General features: G+C 30.2%; 1 protein-coding gene and 1 long non-coding RNA gene across 2 annotated transcripts; both read left to right on the plus strand.

Moving 5' to 3' along the window:
• The first annotated feature begins 10,707 nt into the window (after positions 1 to 10,707).
• On the plus strand, positions 10,708 to 11,558 carry LOC126839958 (uncharacterized). Its single transcript, XM_050575428.1, has 4 exons — positions 10,708 to 10,931; positions 10,986 to 11,093; positions 11,160 to 11,350; positions 11,408 to 11,558. The coding sequence occupies exons 1-4, from the start codon at positions 10,893 to 10,895 to the stop codon at positions 11,556 to 11,558; spliced, it is 489 nt and encodes a 162-aa protein (XP_050431385.1). The 5' UTR covers positions 10,708 to 10,892.
• Positions 11,559 to 12,751: 1,193 nt separating this feature from the next.
• LOC126839962 (uncharacterized) lies at positions 12,752 to 15,831 on the plus strand. Its single transcript, XR_007686000.1, has 5 exons — positions 12,752 to 12,866; positions 12,935 to 13,044; positions 13,107 to 13,159; positions 13,220 to 13,280; positions 15,067 to 15,831. It is a non-coding gene; the product is annotated as an uncharacterized LOC126839962 (long non-coding RNA).
• Positions 15,832 to 21,865: the final 6,034 nt, after the last annotated feature.

Consider the following 21,865-nt stretch of genomic DNA (forward strand, 5'->3'; position numbering starts at 1 on the left):
TTAATAACCGCACATTCGTTTTTAAAAATAGTTTTTGGTAAGCTGTCACGTGAAAATACACCACGGAAATGTGGAATTTTTAATTGTGCAACATGTTTTATAATGTCTTGAGAGGAAAGAGATCTATTAGGTAGCATAGTAATTAGTTTTTTTTCTTAATATTTCTTCTTTTCTTCACACCTAAACCTGATTTATCTAAGTATAAACCTTTACCACTACGAACATTCAAATATAAGCCTTTACCAATTTTTTTCGTTTGTCCATTTTTAGAATCTTTAACAGCTTTATAGATATTTGCTGCACCAGACGCAAGACTACCGAGGGCTGAAAGTCCGGCAAATATTGGTATCAAAGGTATAGCAGAACCCCTTTGATTTGGTACCTTAATTTTTCTAACTTTTTTTAGACTTTCTTCGAGATATTCTTTTTCTTACTGCTCCAACTAATTTACCACCTTTTTTAGCTTTGCAACAACCAATACCAATTTTACGTTTAGCTTTCATAATGTTAGTAACGGTGTAGGCTGCAGCTTTTTCCCCGAATGAACTATCTTTTGCTTTCACCCTATCCCACGCTTGAAATTCTAATTTTTTATCAGCTAAATTACGGTTTGTTACGTCTTTATTTTTTAAATACGCTATATCGTGGTCACGACAAGCCTCATCAAGAAGATTTATAGGTTTATCACCTCTAGCCAATCTTTTTTCAAGTTTTGTTCCAGGTCCACAATATTTATAACCTGGTAAATGTGCTTCGAACGGAAGTTTATTTATTAGTGTATTAACGAGACCTTTACCGGTTATACACTTTTGCACTCTTGGCATTTCCTATATATACTAAGTATTTTTTCTTAGTTCACAACTATTATATATACAAAAAAATGCGTTTTATAGAACAGAATAGTAAATTAAATATTAAAAATATAGACACAGAAATTTCTAATAAAGCAATCTCAAGACATGGACCTTTACTACCAGATAGTATCCGATGTATTATTGTTGGATCTAGTGGCTCTGGTAAAACAAATGTAATGTTTAATCTTCTTACACATATAAATGGTTTAAAATTTGAAAACGTTTATTTGTATACAAAAACGCTTAACCAAGAAAAATATATTTTATTGAAACAAATTTTTGATGGTCTAGAAGGAGTGAAGCTGTTTATTTTTACGGAAGCTGAAGAAGTAGTTAAACCACAAATAACGAATCCAAATTCTATTTTTATTTTTGATGATGTGTTGTGTGATACTCAAATACCCATTCAAGATTATTTTAGTATGGGGAGACATTTTGGTGCTAATTCAGTTTTCTTTTTAGTTCAAAGTTATTCTAAAGTTTTAAAACGATTGGTACGCGATAACTGTAATTTATTAGTGGTGTTCAAACAAGACGAACGTAATCTAAGACATATATTTAATGATCATATTTCAACTGATATGGATTATCTAGATTTTCAAAAAATGTGTATTTATTGTTGGGGCTATGAAAAATATGGTTTTCTTGTTATAGATAAAACTAGAAATGTTAATGATGGTCGGTACAGACGTGGTTTTGATGTCTATATAAGCTTGGTGTAAACTGAAATATTTTTTAGTTTGCTAAAATGTCAGAAAACAAAATATTACTTAACAATTTGGTAGAATCAAAAAATAATATTAAGCGGAAAATTATGGAGTTAAAGCGCGGTGTTTTAGACTCTGAATATACATTTAACGAAACATTTAAACCGATTATAGAACCACTTAAAATGCTAGTTAATGACAATAAAATGAATAATGTTATTGATGAGGAATTATCTGTTACAACAAATGAGGAAAACGCTGATCCTCAATTATATGAATTCAACAATTTTATGAAATTACCTCCAAATAGAAGATCATATGATCCATCTTATGGTATGCGTTATGATAATATTGATAATCAACTAAAAATTGGTAATTTCCCAGTATTCATTGCCAACAATAAAATTTATGTAGCAGACAAAGACTATGATTGGACCCCAGGTCTATGGTCGTTACTTTGTGAAAAAAACCCTAAATTAACTACACGTCAGGATTTTAAATCGTATTACAAAATATTAGATGCTACAGAGGTTCACTTAAATGTTAACGGAGGACCTAAATCTAGCCAATCTTATAAATGGGCTTTTATTGTTAAGCCATATTATACTGAAAAAATGTTACAATTGAAGACAACAAAAAGAGCGAAACTTGATGTCAGTTTTATAGCTTCAAAGGCAGCGGAAGCTGCTCATTCAAAAGATCCAATCACATTTGAAAAACCTACTGACTTAGAAAAGTCAGACGATTTTAAGTCAAAAGAAGGATCTGGTATATTATATAAGAATGTACAACCTAATACACAAATCATTTATTATGATAATCCAAATGAATTAGTGTCTAGGCTTGCTCTTTTAATGGCTTCTAAAGAGGCTGGGAATACAGGTGTAAGTAATGAAATAATATCAATAATTGAAGAACTTCGTGAACAAAAAATTATTGTTTAATTAAAAAAAAAAAAAAATATATATATATAAACATTACCACTCCTCTATACAATTATTTATACTTTCTTCTAAAAAGTATTTTTTTAACGAATTTAAATTTAAATTAAAAAAAAGAAATGGTATTTTTTTAGAATTAATTATTATTAAGTCATATTTTTTAATTATACTATCTACCCATTCATCTATCTCTTCCCAGCTTATTTGTACTTCTTCTTCTTCTTCTTCTTCATCCTCTTTTTGATTCAGTAAATCCTTTCTATACCTATAATATTTTAATATATGGTTTAAAAAATAGAAGATGTTTTACATTTTTTTATATTACCAATAATCAATTTGTTCATCTTCTTCAACATCATCCTTATCTTCTATCTTCAACTCCTTAAAATATTCTTTAATCAGCTCGATTTTCTCATTATGATTTAAATGGTCCGGAATCCAAGGAACGTAATAATCACAACATGACATATTTTCCAAGTTGTAATTATAAATTGTTTGTTCTATAAATTTTCTATCATTGATGCAAATCATTATGAACTGTAAAATAATGTAATAAAAATTAAGGTGATAGAAAAAAAATTATTTCAACTAGTTTACATATTAATCTATTATGACTTCTTTAAGAGATATAGCCAACGAATTACATAGACCAGCTAGAAAAATATTTCCAAGACGTAAAGTTATTACAAGGTTCATGGATGAACTTTGGCAAATTGATTTAATGGATATGCAGGCGCATTCGAGGAAAAATAGTGGTTTCAAATATATTTTAGTTGTTATTGATACGTTTACTAAATACGTATGGTTAGAACCTTTAAAAAATAAATCAGCAATTACTATAAAAGATGCGATGATGAAAATATTAAAAACTCATCAGCCTAAATTTGTTCAATCGGATTTTGGATTGGAATTTCATAATGAGAAATTTCAAAATATTATGAAAAAATATAACATTAAACATTATTCAACTTATAGTAGTATCAAGGCGGGGATGGTAGAACGAGTGATTAGAACTTTAAAAAATTATATTTATACAAATTTTACAGCTCAAGGCAGTTGGGACTGGATAAAAGCATTACCAAAACTAGTAAACAGATATAATAATAGTAGACACAGAACAATTAGTTGTACTCCACAAGAAGCCAGATTAACTCCTCATTCTGTTACACATAAAAGTTATTCTAGCAAAAGTTTAGAGAAAAAACCAAAATTTAAGTTAAATGAAAAGGTTAGAATATCAAAATATAAACACATTTTTAATAAATCTTACACGCCAAGTTGGACTACAGAAATTTTTACTATTAGCAACATTTTAGATACTAATCCTATAACCTACAAATTGTCTGATGAGAAAGGTGAGCTAATTTTATTATGTTTTTATGAGCAAGAAATTAAAAAGACTAATTACCCTGATACATATCTTATAGAACGTGTCTTGAAAAGATCAAAAGGAAAAATGTATGTAAAGTATTTAGGACTAGATTCATCTCATAACTCATGGGTGAAAACAGAAAATATTGTAAAATAATTTTTATTAAAAAAAAAAAAATACAATTTCTTTATATTAAACTATTAAAAATAGTAACTTAGTTATATATTTAAAAATTAAAGATTTATGTGTCTAGTTGACTAATATAAAATGTTAAACCAGTTAGGATCTTGTAGTTTATATGCTGATCTTTCAGAGCCAGCGAGGAAGATTTTATCCAGTCTACACTTCATTTGTACCCGTTCATCTCTATTGGTGGTTGAATGATGGATGCAATTGACAATACCCAATACCGGTCTAGAAAAAATGGTAGACTCTATCCGTTCAAAGTGGTACATATTTAGTTTTTTATGACCACCACATACAGTACGTTTAAATGTAGGATTTGATGCCAATAAAGACAAAACTTCACCGTTATCGTTTATGGTTACTGCAGCATTCATATCGAATTGCTCAATGGATGGATGTAGAAATATTTTCAAAATATCATTTATGACTACGTAATCCGGTCTTCTCCTAACATAGTATGTACCACCTGCATGTTCATTCCTCCACTTGCGTAGCACAATACGTGCATTGCCATCAAGTATATGACCGATGGGATATACATACTTGGCACCATTATCTATCGTTGGTACAAACGATGGAAATATCTCTTTTAGTTTTTCATCATCAAGCTCTCTATTATGATAAAATAGTATGATATCTGTTTCTGAAACGTCATCAATTGTTTGATTAAAATCATCGTCTGTCTCAAAGATAAAAATAAGAGCTAATTCTCCAGGCATTGCTGCAGTTACATTGAGTGAACGAAATGTTCGAAAAATTTCCAAGAAACGGTTGAATCGCGCCATCTAAATAACAGAATTATTTAAATAATTTTTTTAACATATAAAATTATTTACATATTTAAATTTTATAATGTTCATAAATATTTGTAGTGACCATGTGCTATTGTATCTATCCCATTTTCCAATATTATTCGCTTGTCATCGCTTGCACTAAGTGCGAGTTTGTAAATTTTTTTTGAATATACTTGATGTTTTTCTGATTGAATTGTGTTCATAGATTGATATGTTATTGTATTGTTCTGACTAAAAGTGTTTTGACTAGAATATGCTTTTAAAACGCTGATATAATGTTCCATTTTCATATTTTTTTCAATCACATACTTTTTTACTCCTTTTGCTTTCTTTGTTTCCTTTCCTCCAACATTAAAAGCATACAGTTTCGGTCGCAAGGTTACAAATTCAAGTAAAATCAAACTTTTTAATTCATCTTTAAAGTAACCTGGTACATTCTTCCTCCTTTCTGAAAAACATGGATGATCTTTGGGAAAATTTGATGTATCGAAATATGGTGACAAATCATTTGTGAGATCAGTCATAAAATCGTCTGTAATAATTTCATAGATTAAGGAATCTGTATCGGAGTAGCATAATCTAATGTTGCGACCATACTTAGGCTTCATTACATTATAGTGAAAATTATACATAACAGTTTTGGAAATATCTAGAATAGCTAATCCTACATATATGGGTTTATCAAATTTAAGTTTCTCCTTGAACATGTGTATAGCCATTAGATTATTAGAATAAATTGTACGATCTTTAAAACTAGGTTTTATCATTAAACGATGTGCCTGTCGATCAGTTGTCACCAATTTCATATTCATACGTTTTCTCACGTTTTCCATACATTTTCCAAAAACAGAATTGATAGCGAGTTTCCAAAACGCTTTTTCAAACTCATTTGTTGCGTTTCGTCTCATTTCAGTACAAAGTTTCACGTAGGGTGCCATCCATTTCTTTTGCTCGAATTTAACAATTCTATGTACTTTTGTCACAACTAATCCGTTTGCGATAGCTTGCTTCAGTGAACGATAATGTACAACATAATTTCGTTTAGGATTAAAAGTAGTCATCAATTTTTTCACCTTTGAATTAGGTGGGAATGTAAATTCGGGTAAAAATGGGAAATCGTTATGATCATTGTGTAAATGCTCAGGGTAATCAACATCAACTTCTAATATATAACCATACTTTGAATTGTTTGGTATTGTTGTGATATCTAATGATAAATCTCCTAACCATTCGAAATTACGAAAAGGTAAAACCGATAGCATAGCTTTCCCATAGAGGTTTACACAGTCAAAATATGTAAGCCAAGACGTGGGTTTATCAGGATTGTAATTAATTCCCTCGACATTAGGGATATTAGCTTTTACGTGTCGTTTAACACTGTTACAGATACCTCCGCGAATACCGGCTTCAAGCATGAGATGCATATCATAATCTTTTAGCCTTTCAAGTTCAACATTAGTAAATTTCAACATTGCTTGGAATGCGAATCCTGGAGCTGTAAAATAATGTGATGCATCAAGATGAAATGTGTTCATACAAAGATTTCGAAATGACTCGAAAACATCGGCTAATATTAAAATATCAGTCAACAGATAGTGATCAGAATATTCACCTAAAGTTTTTATTCTAAATGTATTCCAAACAGTTTTCGCATGGTTATAATCTTGGTTACTGATTTCTTCATCATTTAGTGAGTTGTAAAAGTGTTTTTTGGATGGTAAATAAGTCTGTTCAAGTTTATCCCAGTTATTCACGTATTCGTAGGGGAAACAACCTTTACGACATACTAAATCTAATTTATCTATTGAAAAAAATCGTAATGTCTCTTTAAACCTAGATTTGTCTTCGGCTAAATTATTAGCAAGCGTACTTAAAGGCTCTGACATAAATCTAAACGTATCTATGAATTTTATTTTCATAGTTTTGGAAATTTCTTTGCTAAATGAAATATATTTTTCACTCGAATTAGGAATAACATCAATTCGTTTGTTATTTATTCCTAATTGATGTACTATGAAATTACTATCGTACGCTAAGTTATGAAAATAAATTGGAATGAAAGTTACATTTTTCAACTTGAAATTATAGGTCAAACATAATACATTTCTAAATTTACCCGTAAAATGACAGTGATCTCTAACTTTTATGGTATTGATAAAAGATCGCTTACATATTTCACAATTGCTAGCGTTTTGAAATCGATTTGTTTCTTCACTAGTTAAAGGATTCATTGCTATGTTTGTCTGATATAATTTATCTACTTCTTCTCCGACTTTTATAAGAGCTTCCATAAATTTTTTGGCAGCATTTTCACCTCTGTAAATAACTGGTTTTTTAGGTATTTTAAATTCATTAACTAATTCAGGTGGAATGGTTGTGTAATCAATTTTAACATAAAAGCCAAAACTCATCGGTTTGTGTTGAAAAGTTTTAATAGATTTCTGTTTTTCATTTGACTGTTCCATAAGAGGTTTTAAAAAACATTCAAAATCTGCATAGATCACTATTGGTACGCGTTGAGTAGCTATATAATTTGTAAATTTGATTACAGAATCATCATGATCTTCAAGCATAACTGGTCTGCTTAATTTATGTTGAGAACAGAATTTTTTATGTTCTCGTAGTCCTTCAAACCCCCATAATTTATTCTTACAAGGTGTGTTGTTAAAAATAGTAAAACATCGTTTGCAGATATTTATTTGTTCTTTGTGTTTAGTTCTTTGAGACCTAATAAGTCTTGAAAAATTGGATATAAAGCAATAATGTTGTCGTGAAGTGTTGCTAAGTAAAAGTAAGTCAAAATGGTTTCGTTTTTCAATATCGGAAACTAGTATTGGATAAATTAATGATTTACTGTCTAGTCCATATATGTTAATGGAAACATTATTGATCTTTGCAAATTTTCTTACTTCTTTAATCGAAGTTGGGAATGTGATACACTTGAAATCAAATTTATTTTTAGTCTCTAAATAATCAAAATATTTTTTAGAGAATTTACTTTTATTATTACGCCTATCAAACTTAGACAATATTGCATACTTAAAACATTTTTCGTCGTTATTATTTATGTTAACTATAGCTCTTCTACCCTGAATTTTTTGTGGTAGAGGAATGTATGATGAACCTTCTAAAGGATTTACAACATTTATGCGTAGCTGTATACCATCAATATTTCGAAGAGACCAACCACTGCCTTTAGCAATAAATTCACTTTCTTCCTTCAAAAGTTTACCATATATATTATTCAACAATACTGTAAAATCGGATCCTGATGTTGTGAATGTGTTTTTTGTTTTAAACGAAATATCTTGCAACTCAAAAGTTAAAACATTTTCATACACACAATCCAAGTGAAGATTAAATTTAATTGAGTTATTTTTACACGCTTCCTTAATTTTTGGTAAAATAAATGTAGTAGCATATTTGAAAAAAAGTATAAAGTCTAGAAACTTTAACTTATTTTTTAAAAAGAAAGTTTTCGACCTGGACCTAAATCTTTCTATTTCTTGTAAACCATCACCAGTTGAACTCAAACGAATGGTTTTCGTAATTTTCATGTTTTTTTTTTTTTTCAAACTAGAAATATAAAACCAAGAGTCACATAATCATATACAAATACAACAACAACAAAATTATTCATAAATTTAAATATTTTCTTTTATTGTTTTTATTATATCGTACATTTTTTTTATTATTTCATCGTCTAATTTATTTTTAATTTTATTTTTATAATTCTTTCTTCTCCTAGCATGTTTGCTAGGCTTGCCTAGTGCTTTAATTATTTTTATTTTTTCTTTAGGGTTTAATAAAAGTGTGGAAGTTTGTTGTGCCATACCTTAACAGTTTCTGAATGAGTTGACCTTGAGAGTGATGAGGACTGTAACGATATTCTAAAAAAAAAAAAGAATCATAATGTTCATTCTTCATACTATTTTTTTTTTTTAAAAGACACTCAATATTTTCCATCCGTTGGTGACATAATTAAAATATATATTTTTTATTAGCACTGCTATCAAATAAATGACGCGACTTAAATAAAAAAAAATATGATTTTAAAGAGCACTACACAACTGGAGTAGAAAATTAGAACTGATAGCTTAATTTATGCATCCGTTGGTGACATAATTAAAATATATATTTTTATTAGCACTGCTATCAAATAAATGACGGCGACTTAAATAAAAAATATATTTTTAAAGAGCACTACACAACTGGAGTACAAAATTAGAACTGATAGCTTAATTTATGCATCCGTTGGTGACATAATTAAAATATATATTTTTTATTAGCACTGCTATCAAATAAATGACGCGACTTAAATAAAAAAAAAATATGATTTTAAAGAGCACTACACAACTGGAGTAGAAAATTAGAACTGATAGCTTAATTTATGCATCCGTTGGTGACATAATTAAAATATATATTTTTATTAGCACTGCTATCAAATAAATGACGGCGACTTAAATAAAAAATATATTTTTAAAGAGCACTACACAACTGGAGTACAAAATTAGAACTGATAGCTTAATTTATGCATCCGTTGGTGACATAATTAAAATATATATTTTTATTAGCACTGCTATCAAATAAATGACGGCGACTTAAATAAAAAATATATTTTTAAAGAGCACTACACAACAAGAGTACAAAATTAGAACTGATAGCTTAATTTATGCATCCGTTGGTGATATAATTAAAATATATATTTTTATTAGCACTGCTATCAAATAAATGACGGCGACTTAAATAAAAAATATATTTTTTAAAGAGCACTACACAACTGGAGTACAAAATTAGAACTGATAGCTTAATTTATGCATCCGTTGGTGACATAATTAAAATATATATTTTTATTAGCACTGCTATCAAATAAATGACGGCGACTTAAATAAAAAATATATTTTTAAAGAGCACTACACAACAAGAGTACAAAATTAGAACTGATAGCTTAATTTATGCATCCGTTGGTGACCTAATTAAAATATATATTTTTATTAGCACTGCTATCAAATAAATGACGGCGACTTAAATAAAAAATATATTTTTAAAGAGCACTACACAACAAGAGTACAAAATTAGCACTGATTGCTTAATTTATGCATCCGTTGGTGACATAATTAAAATATATATTTTTATTAGCACTGCTATCAAATAAATGACGGCGACTTAAATAAAAAATATATTTTTAAAGAGCACTACACAACAAGAGTACAAAATTAGAACTGATAGCTTAATTTATGCATCCGTTGGTGACATAATTAAAATATATATTTTTATTAGCACTGCTATCAAATAAATGACGGCGACTTAAATAAAAAATATATTTTTAAAGAGCACTACACAACAAGAGTACAAAATTAAATGTCTTTAAGTAAAAAATGATTACACTTACATAGCTAAGAATGATATAGTACTGTCGAAAACACTTCACTAGCAGGAGACGGTGTTTCCACTGGTAAAAGACAATCACAGACTGATGTTTAAAACACACGACTAGGCAGTATTTATGCAGTCGAAAGGAGGTTATTCTCCTCCTCATATAATAATTTTAAAGACATTCACAACATATACCACTTCTATAGTGTTATTAAAAAAAAAAAATTAAATCGACCTCGCTTGGAGAATATAGTTAAACGTCTATAGCAGTTAGGTTCCTCAAGGATTGTAACACGCAGCGAGTCGTAGGGTTTCTGTGGTCTGTGGTTAGTTCATTGAATCGTATTTATAAATTTTTTTTTTTAGCTATTGTACAATGATTGTTACAATGTTACAACTGAAATGAATAAAAGAAGGTTAATTATCTTTCTCATATTATTATTTCGAAGACACTCTACATAGTATTATAAAAAACAGAATCATCCCACTCCGTACATATTTTCGCTTAAGTTATTTTTTACCATGCAAATTTGAACGTTAGCACTATAGTGGGATATTTTTTATTTGTCAAGATTGGTATAAAACGAGAAAAAACATAAACATCAGAGTTATATTAACATTAGTTGTGTGACAGTACAGTTCGAATTTATTTTACAAACAAAATGTCGATTCTGGAATCATCCGACGAGGACTTCTTCGCAGTAAGTTAACTAAATAATAATAATAATATGAATGATATAAAAAATGTTTTTTAGGAGACCTCACAGAGAAATGATGAATCAAGCTCGTTTGATCCACCACAAGTGAAGAAACCCAAAGTAGTTAGCAAAAATATAAGAAAACAGTCAAAAAACAACAAAACGGTATTATTTATTTATATACTTTTTTTGTTTTTTTTTTTTTTAAATAGTAAAATTATGTATTTTCAGTCAACAATTTTTCAAAAAGCGTTAAAGGATGCAGTTATTTTAGATGAAGCGAACTATGAAGAATCGATGCTGCTTTTACGTGACAATAATCAAAAATGTGTCATTAATATTAAAACACCGAGTCCAACGTCTTATATAATTATACAAGAATATTTAGTAAATGATGTATTAGGATTATCCTATAGTGAGAGGTGAGAATTTTTTTTTTATTTTGGTACCAAAACGTAGCATAATTAATTTTTTTATAGATGGCGAAAAGTGAACCGATCTGCTAAAATTGGTCTTACAAATAATAAGGCGAATTCTAAAATCAACAATTTATTGAAAAATCTAATTGATGAATTGGGAGAAAAATTTTTATCAGATGAATCTCGCACAGTAAAAATGACAAAGGAATGATATTATTACAGCTATATCAACTATTTTAAATACATGATGGTGGAGGTTCTTTTCATAATAATAATATTAATATTGTATGGTATTAACGTAATGATATATTGTTAAGACGAGTTATATTTTTTACTTATATACCATTGTTTTTTTCAGTAGTATAGCAGAGGTATAATATAAATTAGAAATCATTGTTTTTTTTTTTCAGCAGTATAACAATAATAATAATGGTGGAGAACATTTCATTATAATAATAATATTGTATGATTTTAACGTAACGATATACTGTTAAGATAAGATTATATAGTATTACAATAAAATATTTTAAATTAGAAATCATTGTTTTTTTCAGTAGTATAGTAAAGGTATATAATAATAATAATATTAATGTTTATTCACGTGTGAAGAAAGTTAACTAGACTCAAACATTACTCACATAAACCGCATAAACACAGATCACGCAGCGTATAGAATACAACTAACCACAGGGTTTCATTGACGCGGTGTGTGTTGTTCAATGAATCGTAGTAATTTTTTTGTGTAATGGTTGCTATGACTCAAATGATTATATTTATTACAAGGCGAAACTGTTTCACTAAAAAGTAAGTGGGATTTTTTTTTTTTACTATCAAACTTAGTGTATGAGTAAGAGCTGTTAGTTCAAAATGGACAGCGATTCCTATCCATCGTCTGCTAGAACGGTGAGGCGTTGCAAACGACGGCGGCGACCGCGTAAAATCCGAACACAACGGCGACGGATAGGTTCTTACACATCTCTTGAGACTGATACTACCGCATCGCGAAGTCGATCGGTAAGTGTTAATTCCAGTTCTAGTTTTTTTTCATTATCACCCCTACGTCAACGGTTGCTCTCGTCGACTTCATATTCTCCTTGGAGCTCGAGTAGCGACGTAAAGTCTTTTCATAGTAAATCAACACTGTGGTTGGAATGTAAGTTTTTTTTATTTAACCCATCGTTTCACACAGAGCACATTTTAAGGTTTTTTTTTGTACTATACAATTTTTTTAATTACAAAAAAAAAAAAAACATATTATCAATTAGTAGTGAGTAAAAAGATACATATTTCTTTGAATGATTCAATGTTCTGAGTTTAACTAGTAATTAATAATAATGGAAAAAGTTTAGCAATCGTGTTCTTCAATATAGGTTTACCAACGATGGGTTAATAAATAAATATTAACATTTTTTTACAAAATAAGTAACGTACTTTTTTTATTTAGCGGATACAGATGACGAACATGGAATTGGAAATTGGTCTACATCAGAACCATCAATAATTTCGCTAGCAGATTCATGTAAGTTAATTTTTTTTTTATTTGAAATAAAATAATATTTTCTTCTTTTTTTTTTTAAAAAAAAAAAGGGTCATCAACAGATGTTACTTATGAATCGGATGCAGACGTGTTACCTCCACTTCTGCGTCTTAATCAGCCAGCTATTGAAACCATTTGGCTAACTGATTCGGATTAATATGTAAGTTAGTTTAATTTTTTTAATTATTGTTGAATTAATATTATACTGTTTTTTTTTTTTAGGGTTTTTAGGGAGGTATTTATTATTGTTGAAAACATGAACGTTAGAGATCACTGTAAGCTGATTTTAAATTAGTAAAATAAAAAAATATTTCAATATATTTTTTTTTTTAAAGGTTAACAGATAGAGTTGTTGGAAATTATTGTCATGTATACTCTACGCTATGAGACTTAAATGTGAGTAATTATATAATATATATATATATATAACACAATTGATTAGTTAATAGAATGTTTATTAAACACTTTTTTAAATTCACAATACAATTACATTATTTAATAAGATTAATAATACTTTAAAAATAATCCTCGTTCACTCAGATTTTGTTGAATTTTTTATTCTGTAAGCGCTTGGATCGACGAGCATCTGGCGTTTTCACAATTAATACTGAAATATCATTTTCTAAGTTTTGATTAATTATTTTAACACTATTTTTGGTTGCTTCAATAATTATATATTTTAACAAACGACACTTTCGACAGGAGCAGCATTCTAAATGTGAAGACATTATAATACCTTCTTGTAAGACGGCTATTTCTAAACTAAAACGAGTGAAATATTTTTTTAAATAATTAGCTTGTATACGTTTTCCCTCTCTCAATACATATATTTTTTTTTCCTTTTCAAAATTATACTATAGTTACTAGAAGTTCTCGCATAATCAAATTTATAATTTGATCATAATTAATTTTTAATTCATGGATGAATAGCGCATTTGTATCCGTTGCAAACATTTGAAAATCATAGTTTGCGACAAAAGCCGTTATGAAATCGATACGTCGACTTTCACTTGAAAAATTATTAACATCATTAAGTATAGCTGAATATATATCGTTAAAAGATTTTTGATACAACTCCAACTTATTTAAGCGTTCAGTTATATGTGCTTCAATACAATTTGAAATCATCTGAAGTGTTAACAAATTTATACGCGTCAATTTCATACGTTCATTTTTATTACGTAATATCACTGAATCTGTTTTAGGGTTAGTAGTACAACTAAAATCTGAACCTAATTGTATTCGCTTTGCATTGTTTTGAATTGTGTTCACAATGTTGTTGAATATTTGAAATTCCATCAGAGTACGCCACTGTTTTTCATCAAGAATTAGCTGGTCTTGACTATTTTTATAATCTAAATAAACAATAATAGATAATTTTTTATTTAAAAGAATACCTACCGAGATAGTTCTTTTGGGGTCAATGGTGAACGTAGATTTAGATAATACATTTGCCATTTTGTTTAAATAAAATTTTAGCATGCACATAAACGTCCGTACAACTTAACTCTATATTAACTACTTATATCTTTAGCATAAAGATGACGTATATATATATACAAACCTTGAGTATAAAACATACCCTCTCTTCTACTTATTCTAGTGTAATTGACCAAATGGGTTGTGCAATTTTTAGATTCTTTACATTTTGTAATTCTTTTGTCTGGTGTAGAACTTCTTCAAAAGATTCCTCAAGTTTTGTTTTAGATGTAGATTTTTCTATATTTGAATGTTCAATTTTGTCTAATTTAATTATAAAATTATAAATAGCTTCTAGTAGACTACATTTAATACAAGGCATTGTGCTTGGAATAATACTTTTAACATCGACTGTACTACTACACGAAACTCTATGTACTAAACACTTGAAAAAACATTTGATTAACTATATTAGCCCCCCCCTCTTCTTACCGCTATATTTTATTTTTTAAATTGGAAAAAAAAAATGCAAAAAGTGTAGACGCAGTGACGGAATGAATTAAAGTATGACTCAACCTCAACCTACCTAGCCTAGCATGAGTGCTATCAATCCACATCCTATTAAATTTATCCTAGAAAGTCACGCCTTAACCTACTACGCCACTGCGTCTACAATGTGAATTCATGGTTTTACTAGTATTTAAAGAGTTAATTTAAATGTAAGAATGTTGTAATAAATTAACATCTTTTTTTTATTTAATAGGTTTTAAAATCAATGAGGTGAACCCTTCACTAACCGAAGATAACCACAATCTGGAGACCATCTTGCATGCTCGATCCAAGGTTCGTCGTTCGGCTCCCAAGATCTCAGACCTTGACGACAATAAAAACATGAGACATCATCATTTGATCCATCACCAATATAAATAAAACCGGCTTCACTCATAAGTTCTCGCTTTGAAATAAGTAGTGTATTACTACATTTATCAAAAGTCTTGTTACGCGTTTTACAATCTAAATAGTCTAATGTACAAAAAACATCACATTCACTATTATAATCATCCATTATTATACTGTTTAAATTGAATTAAAATGACTATCATTTATTTGAAACATGTTTTTATATATGATTTATTTCTTCCACTTCTTATTTAGTAGAACACTCAATGTTACAAATAATTTTCTATACTAAACAATATATAAGGTTAAACTATAATTTGTAAAAATGGGCGGTAAAGCCCCAAATTACTACTACTCGTTTGTACAGTTCCAAAAAAGTCTAAAACTTTCTCAGTGGCTTTACAAGCATCAACGACTGCTAAATTAAGACAGTGAGCAAAACACCATATATTTAGAGCACTTGAATTCTCAGCTTGTACATAAGATCTAAGACTTTTAAATTCGCTCTGCATACTTGATGCACCATTGTATGCTTGGCCTATCAACTGAATTCTTTAAATTAACCCATGTTTATCACATAATTTACTAAACAACTCAAACATTCCTTTCCTGTAGAATTTTCTATAGCATCAACACAAACTAAACGTTTTGAAAATAGTATAAGATTTATATATATATATGTATATATTAAACTAAAATGTCTAATAAAAATTAATTTAATTTAATTTTTGTGAAAATATATTTTTAATCTTTTATTTTATTTTATTTATTTATTTTTTTTAATTGAATTTATTACATTTTACCTGATATGTATATTGTATAATATTAGTAGTGCTCTTTTATTTTTAATTTTTTGAAAAAAAAAACACTTGTAATAATAATAATACTTAAATGTAATAATATGACAGTATTACCTTTATTTTCTTTCTCAGTTGTATATTAAAAATGTACGTTTCTTTAAGAATATACTCATGTTACAACAATACTAGAATATTTGTACTATTTTATTATTATACCTGGTCACTACATTATATATCATGACAATTTAAAATCCTTCAAGATTAATTTAAATATATCACTTTCATTTTCAGCTTATAATAAAAATCGATTCAAAATAGTAATAATAGTAATAATAATAATAATTAAAAAAAAAAAAAAAATAATATTAACAATAACGGATACATATTTACACCAGACGTTTGACACTAACTTATAGCTGAATTAAAGCAAAAAGGAAAAAGAAAAAAAAATGAATTATATCCGAATTTAAAATAAAAAATATTTATAACCGATTTAACCGAAATTTTATTTTAAATGAGAAAAAAAATATTTAATTTTTTGAGAATGCTCGATATTATTTGGAACCCATTCATCTATCCACAACATGTCTGAGAAATTAGCCCAAATTTCCAGACGTGTTTCACAACATTCACATTTCTTCATCTGGGTCAATTCGAAAATTAAATCCCATGATCGAAACATTTCTCTCCTACATGACACTATTTCAAAACCATCTTCCAGAGTCGGTAGATGGCATTCCGATTCATCAGTGTTGCAGAAATACATTTTTCTTCTCACTGCCCTATTCCCATCCTGACCACGAACCCAACCCCACTTATAATTTGAAATTATTAAATTTCTTCCCCACTAATTTCGGAAACAACACTTTACTTCGAAGTAGGTATAGCAGAAATAGTTTGCTCGAAGTACCCCTCCTATAAGCCCATGTCTATCAGTCCCCCCCAAAATAGTCTTGATAGAATCGTATTGAAAATTTCTGTAATATGTATTTTATCGCTCACTTGCTTTTTCAGAGTATTGGTTAATATCAAACGCCTGTGTATAAATCCGTTCCATTCTGACATTGCTATCGCGAGAGCCATCGAACCTCAACTCCCACCGAAGCGTCGCCATTTGATCGCTACCTTCTATCGGCCATGGATCACAGAATGTTTCGACTCCCCACGAACACTCGTTAAGCTCCTCTGTCCGCAGAGGGATGAAGTTTTCTGTAAAATCCATGGTCTTTTGAATTTCCACTGTAATTAACTAAAATCGAAATAATTAATCAGCAGATAGTCGTATTGTTTATGAGTTATGTTTTTTTCTAAACCTAGCAGTAAAAATATATAATATATATTTTAAAATGTATAAATAATATTTGTAAGGATAATTACTTTCGTTATCAGATAGATTGAACAGACCCTCTTCATCGTCGTCAGAAGAAGAAGAAGATTCGCTAGATGTTTCTTCTTCTTCCTCCCCTGATGAAGCAAACGCGACAAATTCTCTCCTTTGACGCGTAAAAACAGGGGTCGGTATACCGAATTGGGCAATGAACATTTCACGAGGCTCCGTCGGTTCATCATCCTCGGTTAGATTGATGTTCGCGATTTTATTTTTAAACTTTTGGTTGCATTTTTATTGAATGTTAAATGATGGAACAGTTAAAAGACGAAAAACGAGGTTGTAACGAAACGAGAAATAAAATGTTACTGAAACCTTCAAAATAGATTGACGGTTGCCTAAATACATAATATACCAAAAAATACCCTCACCCTAAGAAAAAATCTGTTGCAGTATGCGAATGTGTAGTTTGTTTGTGTGTATGCCTAAATATATGCTTTCAATGTTTGACGGTGAACTCCCTAAGGAATTCACCCTTAAGAAAAAATCTGGTGCAGTGTGCAGTGTAAACAGGTGCTGCGAGGGTAAAAAAGCGGTTGTTTATGGTTTTATACACATTCTCCGAGGTGTTGGGTGAGCATCGTGGAAAGCAAAAAATTATATTTTTTATTCTTTCACTTGCGATATATCCAATACTTATTATTAAATAGTGTATAGAGCTTATAGCTACGTATATAAGAACACATTTTGACTGTGTGTGTGTGTGTGTACTATAAAGTACCGTCCATTCTCAAAGTAAGATACCTGTTTCAGTGTGCAAAGAGAAAATAAATATAATAATAATAACTATAAAATATTGTAATGAACACAATCATTCAAAATATTAAATTTATGATGCATTTAAAGTTGGTACAACTGAAAACTTATTTTAAAAAGACTAGAATTAATGAGGAATAATTTAGCTTTAACATATCTTGTCTTTCGTTCAGTCAGTGTTAAGCTAACAAGGCATACAGTCTAATTTTGTTTGTGTTTTTATTGTGAATTAAAAAATGGCTAAAGTAAAAAGTAATAATAAAAACGGTAAAAAAATTAAAATTAAAAAAAAATGTACCCAGTTCGAAACGGACGGAGAAAGTGTTTGTAACGAACTTTGAGAAAGAAATATACTTCTCCTCCGTGTTTGGTATCACCGTTATCCGTTTGTTATCGTTTCCTAATTGGCGGATGATATAATGGGCGTCATAACTGCTCATGTTATGCAAAAAACACGGCACAAACTTTGTTGTCACAAGCTTTAAGTTGCATTTATTGCATAGGGTTCGTCTAAATTTTCCTGTCAGATGGTCGTGGTCGGCTGTTTTGAGGTTGTTCTCTGAATACTGCGTCTTGCAAAACTCACATGCTATGTTCGCAATATAAGCAGCAGCCTCTTATTCACTCATTATTATAGGTACATTAGTATTTTTTAAAAGCTCACTGATTTTCGTTGCCTCCTCGCTTATGTCAGCCACAAATCGTTTCGCCACTTCGTCGGGTTCCGATAACCTGCTACCTCTGTGCAAATTTATTGACCTCCGAATGTTGTACATATCCAATAGTTCTTGAGATACTTTTACGATGAACGCATAGCTCATTGCGACATGTTCATGAAGTTCCTCTGTGTTGGCACCTATAGTTTTGTCGGACTTCACCAGCAAGCTCTCAAAATCGGCATAAATTGCAAATGGAACTTTTTGGGTTTTTTGCCATGCTTCGAATTTCAACTTTGTACCCTCCTCTGGCATTATTGGTAATAAAGGCTTGTACTCACCACAGATTTTTTTATGCTGTAGGAGTGCTTCTCGCCCGTGCGGCTTGTGTAATTTGGGTACAAAGTTGAAACCTGTAAAGCACCGTTTGCAACTAATCATTTTCGATGTGTTTTTGGACTGCTGGCACTGAACCAAACGAGCAAAATTGGTTATTTGCATATAGTGGCTGACTTGAGCTTTGTTTGTAATAAGCAGAAGGTCGTGATGGTCCTCTTTCTCATCATCAACTACCCGCAACGGGAATACTACATGTTTTATTACTCCTCCAGCTTCTTTTTTTTCCTTCAATCCGAACACATTCACCGAGGTAGAAGGATTATATTTTTCAAATAATCTGATATCTTAAAGCGGAGTAGGGTAGGTTATACCAGAGAAGTCGTATAGTCCATCTACTCGTGCATAATTGGCTCCTATACGATCTCTGTGTACCCCTGTAACCCTTTTTGCCAGTATCGCCCATTGGAAACATTTTTCATCGATATTTTGTGGATTAACTCTTGCCCACCTGTTTCGAATATCTGCTGGCAGGGTTATATACGATGAACCCCCTAACGGAGTATAATTGTATACCCCTAGAAGGAGTCCATCGATGTTTAACAGGGAAAACCCACTACCCCGCCCCGTGTACTCTTCTTCCCCGGTGAGTAATGTTCAAAATGCATTATTAATTTCCTCCTCAATATTTGCGTCCTGGAATATCTCCTTTGCTCCAGTTTTAAACGACCTATTTTCTTCACTATGCTCCTGGTATGGAATATTATAGGTCGCCTCCAACTTCAGATTGAATTTAATAGGAGATTCCAGAACACAATTCCTGAGCGTTGAGGCCAACTCATCCCTAATCAAATTTAAAAACATATGGTATCCGACCATTTGTTCTATGTTTTTTCTATAAAACCATCGAATGTTGCTTTTAAGGGATGAGCCCGTCTCCACAAACCCAAGCTCTGTTATGCTCCTTAACCGTGATATTTTCATACGCTTGCTTTTTATAGAGTTATCGTTATTGCTACTACTAGTAGAGGCATTAATAGTAGCAATAGGTCTTTTGTTTGCTGACGTAGACTGCCCTGCAGCAGCACTAACTAAAAATAATAAGTATCTTTAAATATAAATTTAAATATATACGGTTCACAAAAATAAAAATTAATTAATTAATTAAAAATTTAAAAAAAATGCCATTCATTGCCTGAGGAATGTTATGAACGCCTACGCCAACTAAAGATCCTATTGACTCATTATAGTCAATACCATACTTGACTAGGTCTAGTTTAAAAATATCGAAAACAATATTTATTTAATATAGCACTTAGTAATTTAAATGAAAAAGTAAAGAAATTCATAGAATATTAAACTGTCCGAACTTACGGTGTATTTTCTTTACATGGTTGGATAAATCATCTGTTCTGATAAACGACGCTAAGCATATCCGGCACGTATGTCTTATACCGTAATGTACTGCTTTCTTGTGTCGCACTACATTTTTAACCGACGTATACACTTTTTCACATTGATCGCACGAGAACATAATTGTTTTATTTTATAAATTACACGATATAATATATATATATATATATATATATATGAAGCAGAAGAAAAACTTGTTTAAAGATTCAAGGCAGATAGAAGACTGAACGTGTAACAGTCTACTTGCTGGTAGTATCTGTTTTTATAACAAGTGTCATAAAAATGTTTAATTTTATGTGACCGGTGGGGGTAAAATATAAGAGGACTTATTGGAATACAAAAATATGAACTTATTACGCTCGCAGCACCTGTTTACTGGATATTAAAAAAAAATATGTTATCGCGGCTGTCTACACACGCTTGCACCTGTTTACTGTAGTAAGTATGGGTTATATTGCATGTGATAAGATAACAAAAGAGAAGAGTTTGCTTCTCACGATGCTCATTCAACCCTCTGGGTGAATGTGTAGAAAAACAAAAACATCTGTTTTTTAAGCTCGCAGCACCTGTTTACTGTATAATAATAGTAAAATATGTTATCACAGACTGGGCGGGGCTTAACTACAGCAGGGCACGGACAGGACGCGGGGTACAACTATGGACGGGGGTTGCACCGGTTCTTACGGGGGGTGGAACACTAGACGGGAATGGGAGGGGGGGGGGTCCTAGGGTGGGTATCCGGATACCCGGATCTGCGGGGGTCCCAGCTCAGACAAAATATAATATCTACTATTATCACTACCATAGTTCGATAAGACTTTCAAATTCATCAAAAGGAAATACGATGTCTTTGGTTTCACTACTGATACTTCCAATTTCGGAGACGTTTCCATCGGCTAACAATTCTAAAATATCTTTGTCGTGAAGCATATTATATATATTATAAAAATGAAAATATATTAAATTATACTATACTACTGTTTTTGAATAAATCAGTTAAATATAACATTCAAACAGTGACGTATTTAGCTTTTTGCCGCCCATTGGCAAATTTTTTGGCCGCCCCTTTCCAAAATGTTTAACTGCCGACCTTTTTTTTTTGGTCACCAATAATAATTAATCGTCTTGCTTTTTGCAAACACTTATTACTATACTTTTATTTTTTACACTATTACTCATAGTATTGTTATATTATGATGAAATAATTAATAATATAGAAAAAAAAAAATTAACAAAGTTATTCAGTATTACATTTGTTTACGTCTGGTATTATTAACAGAGAATGTCTTTATGACGTCTTCAAATTCCATTTCT

This window comes from Adelges cooleyi, unplaced genomic scaffold (assembly GCF_023614345.1).
Source record: "Adelges cooleyi isolate 19-005CV unplaced genomic scaffold, UGA_ACOO_1.1 ACOO_flye_CR_arks_rails_tigmint_CR_PRNA_316, whole genome shotgun sequence".
In the NCBI taxonomy this organism is placed as follows: domain Eukaryota; kingdom Metazoa; phylum Arthropoda; class Insecta; order Hemiptera; family Adelgidae; genus Adelges; species Adelges cooleyi.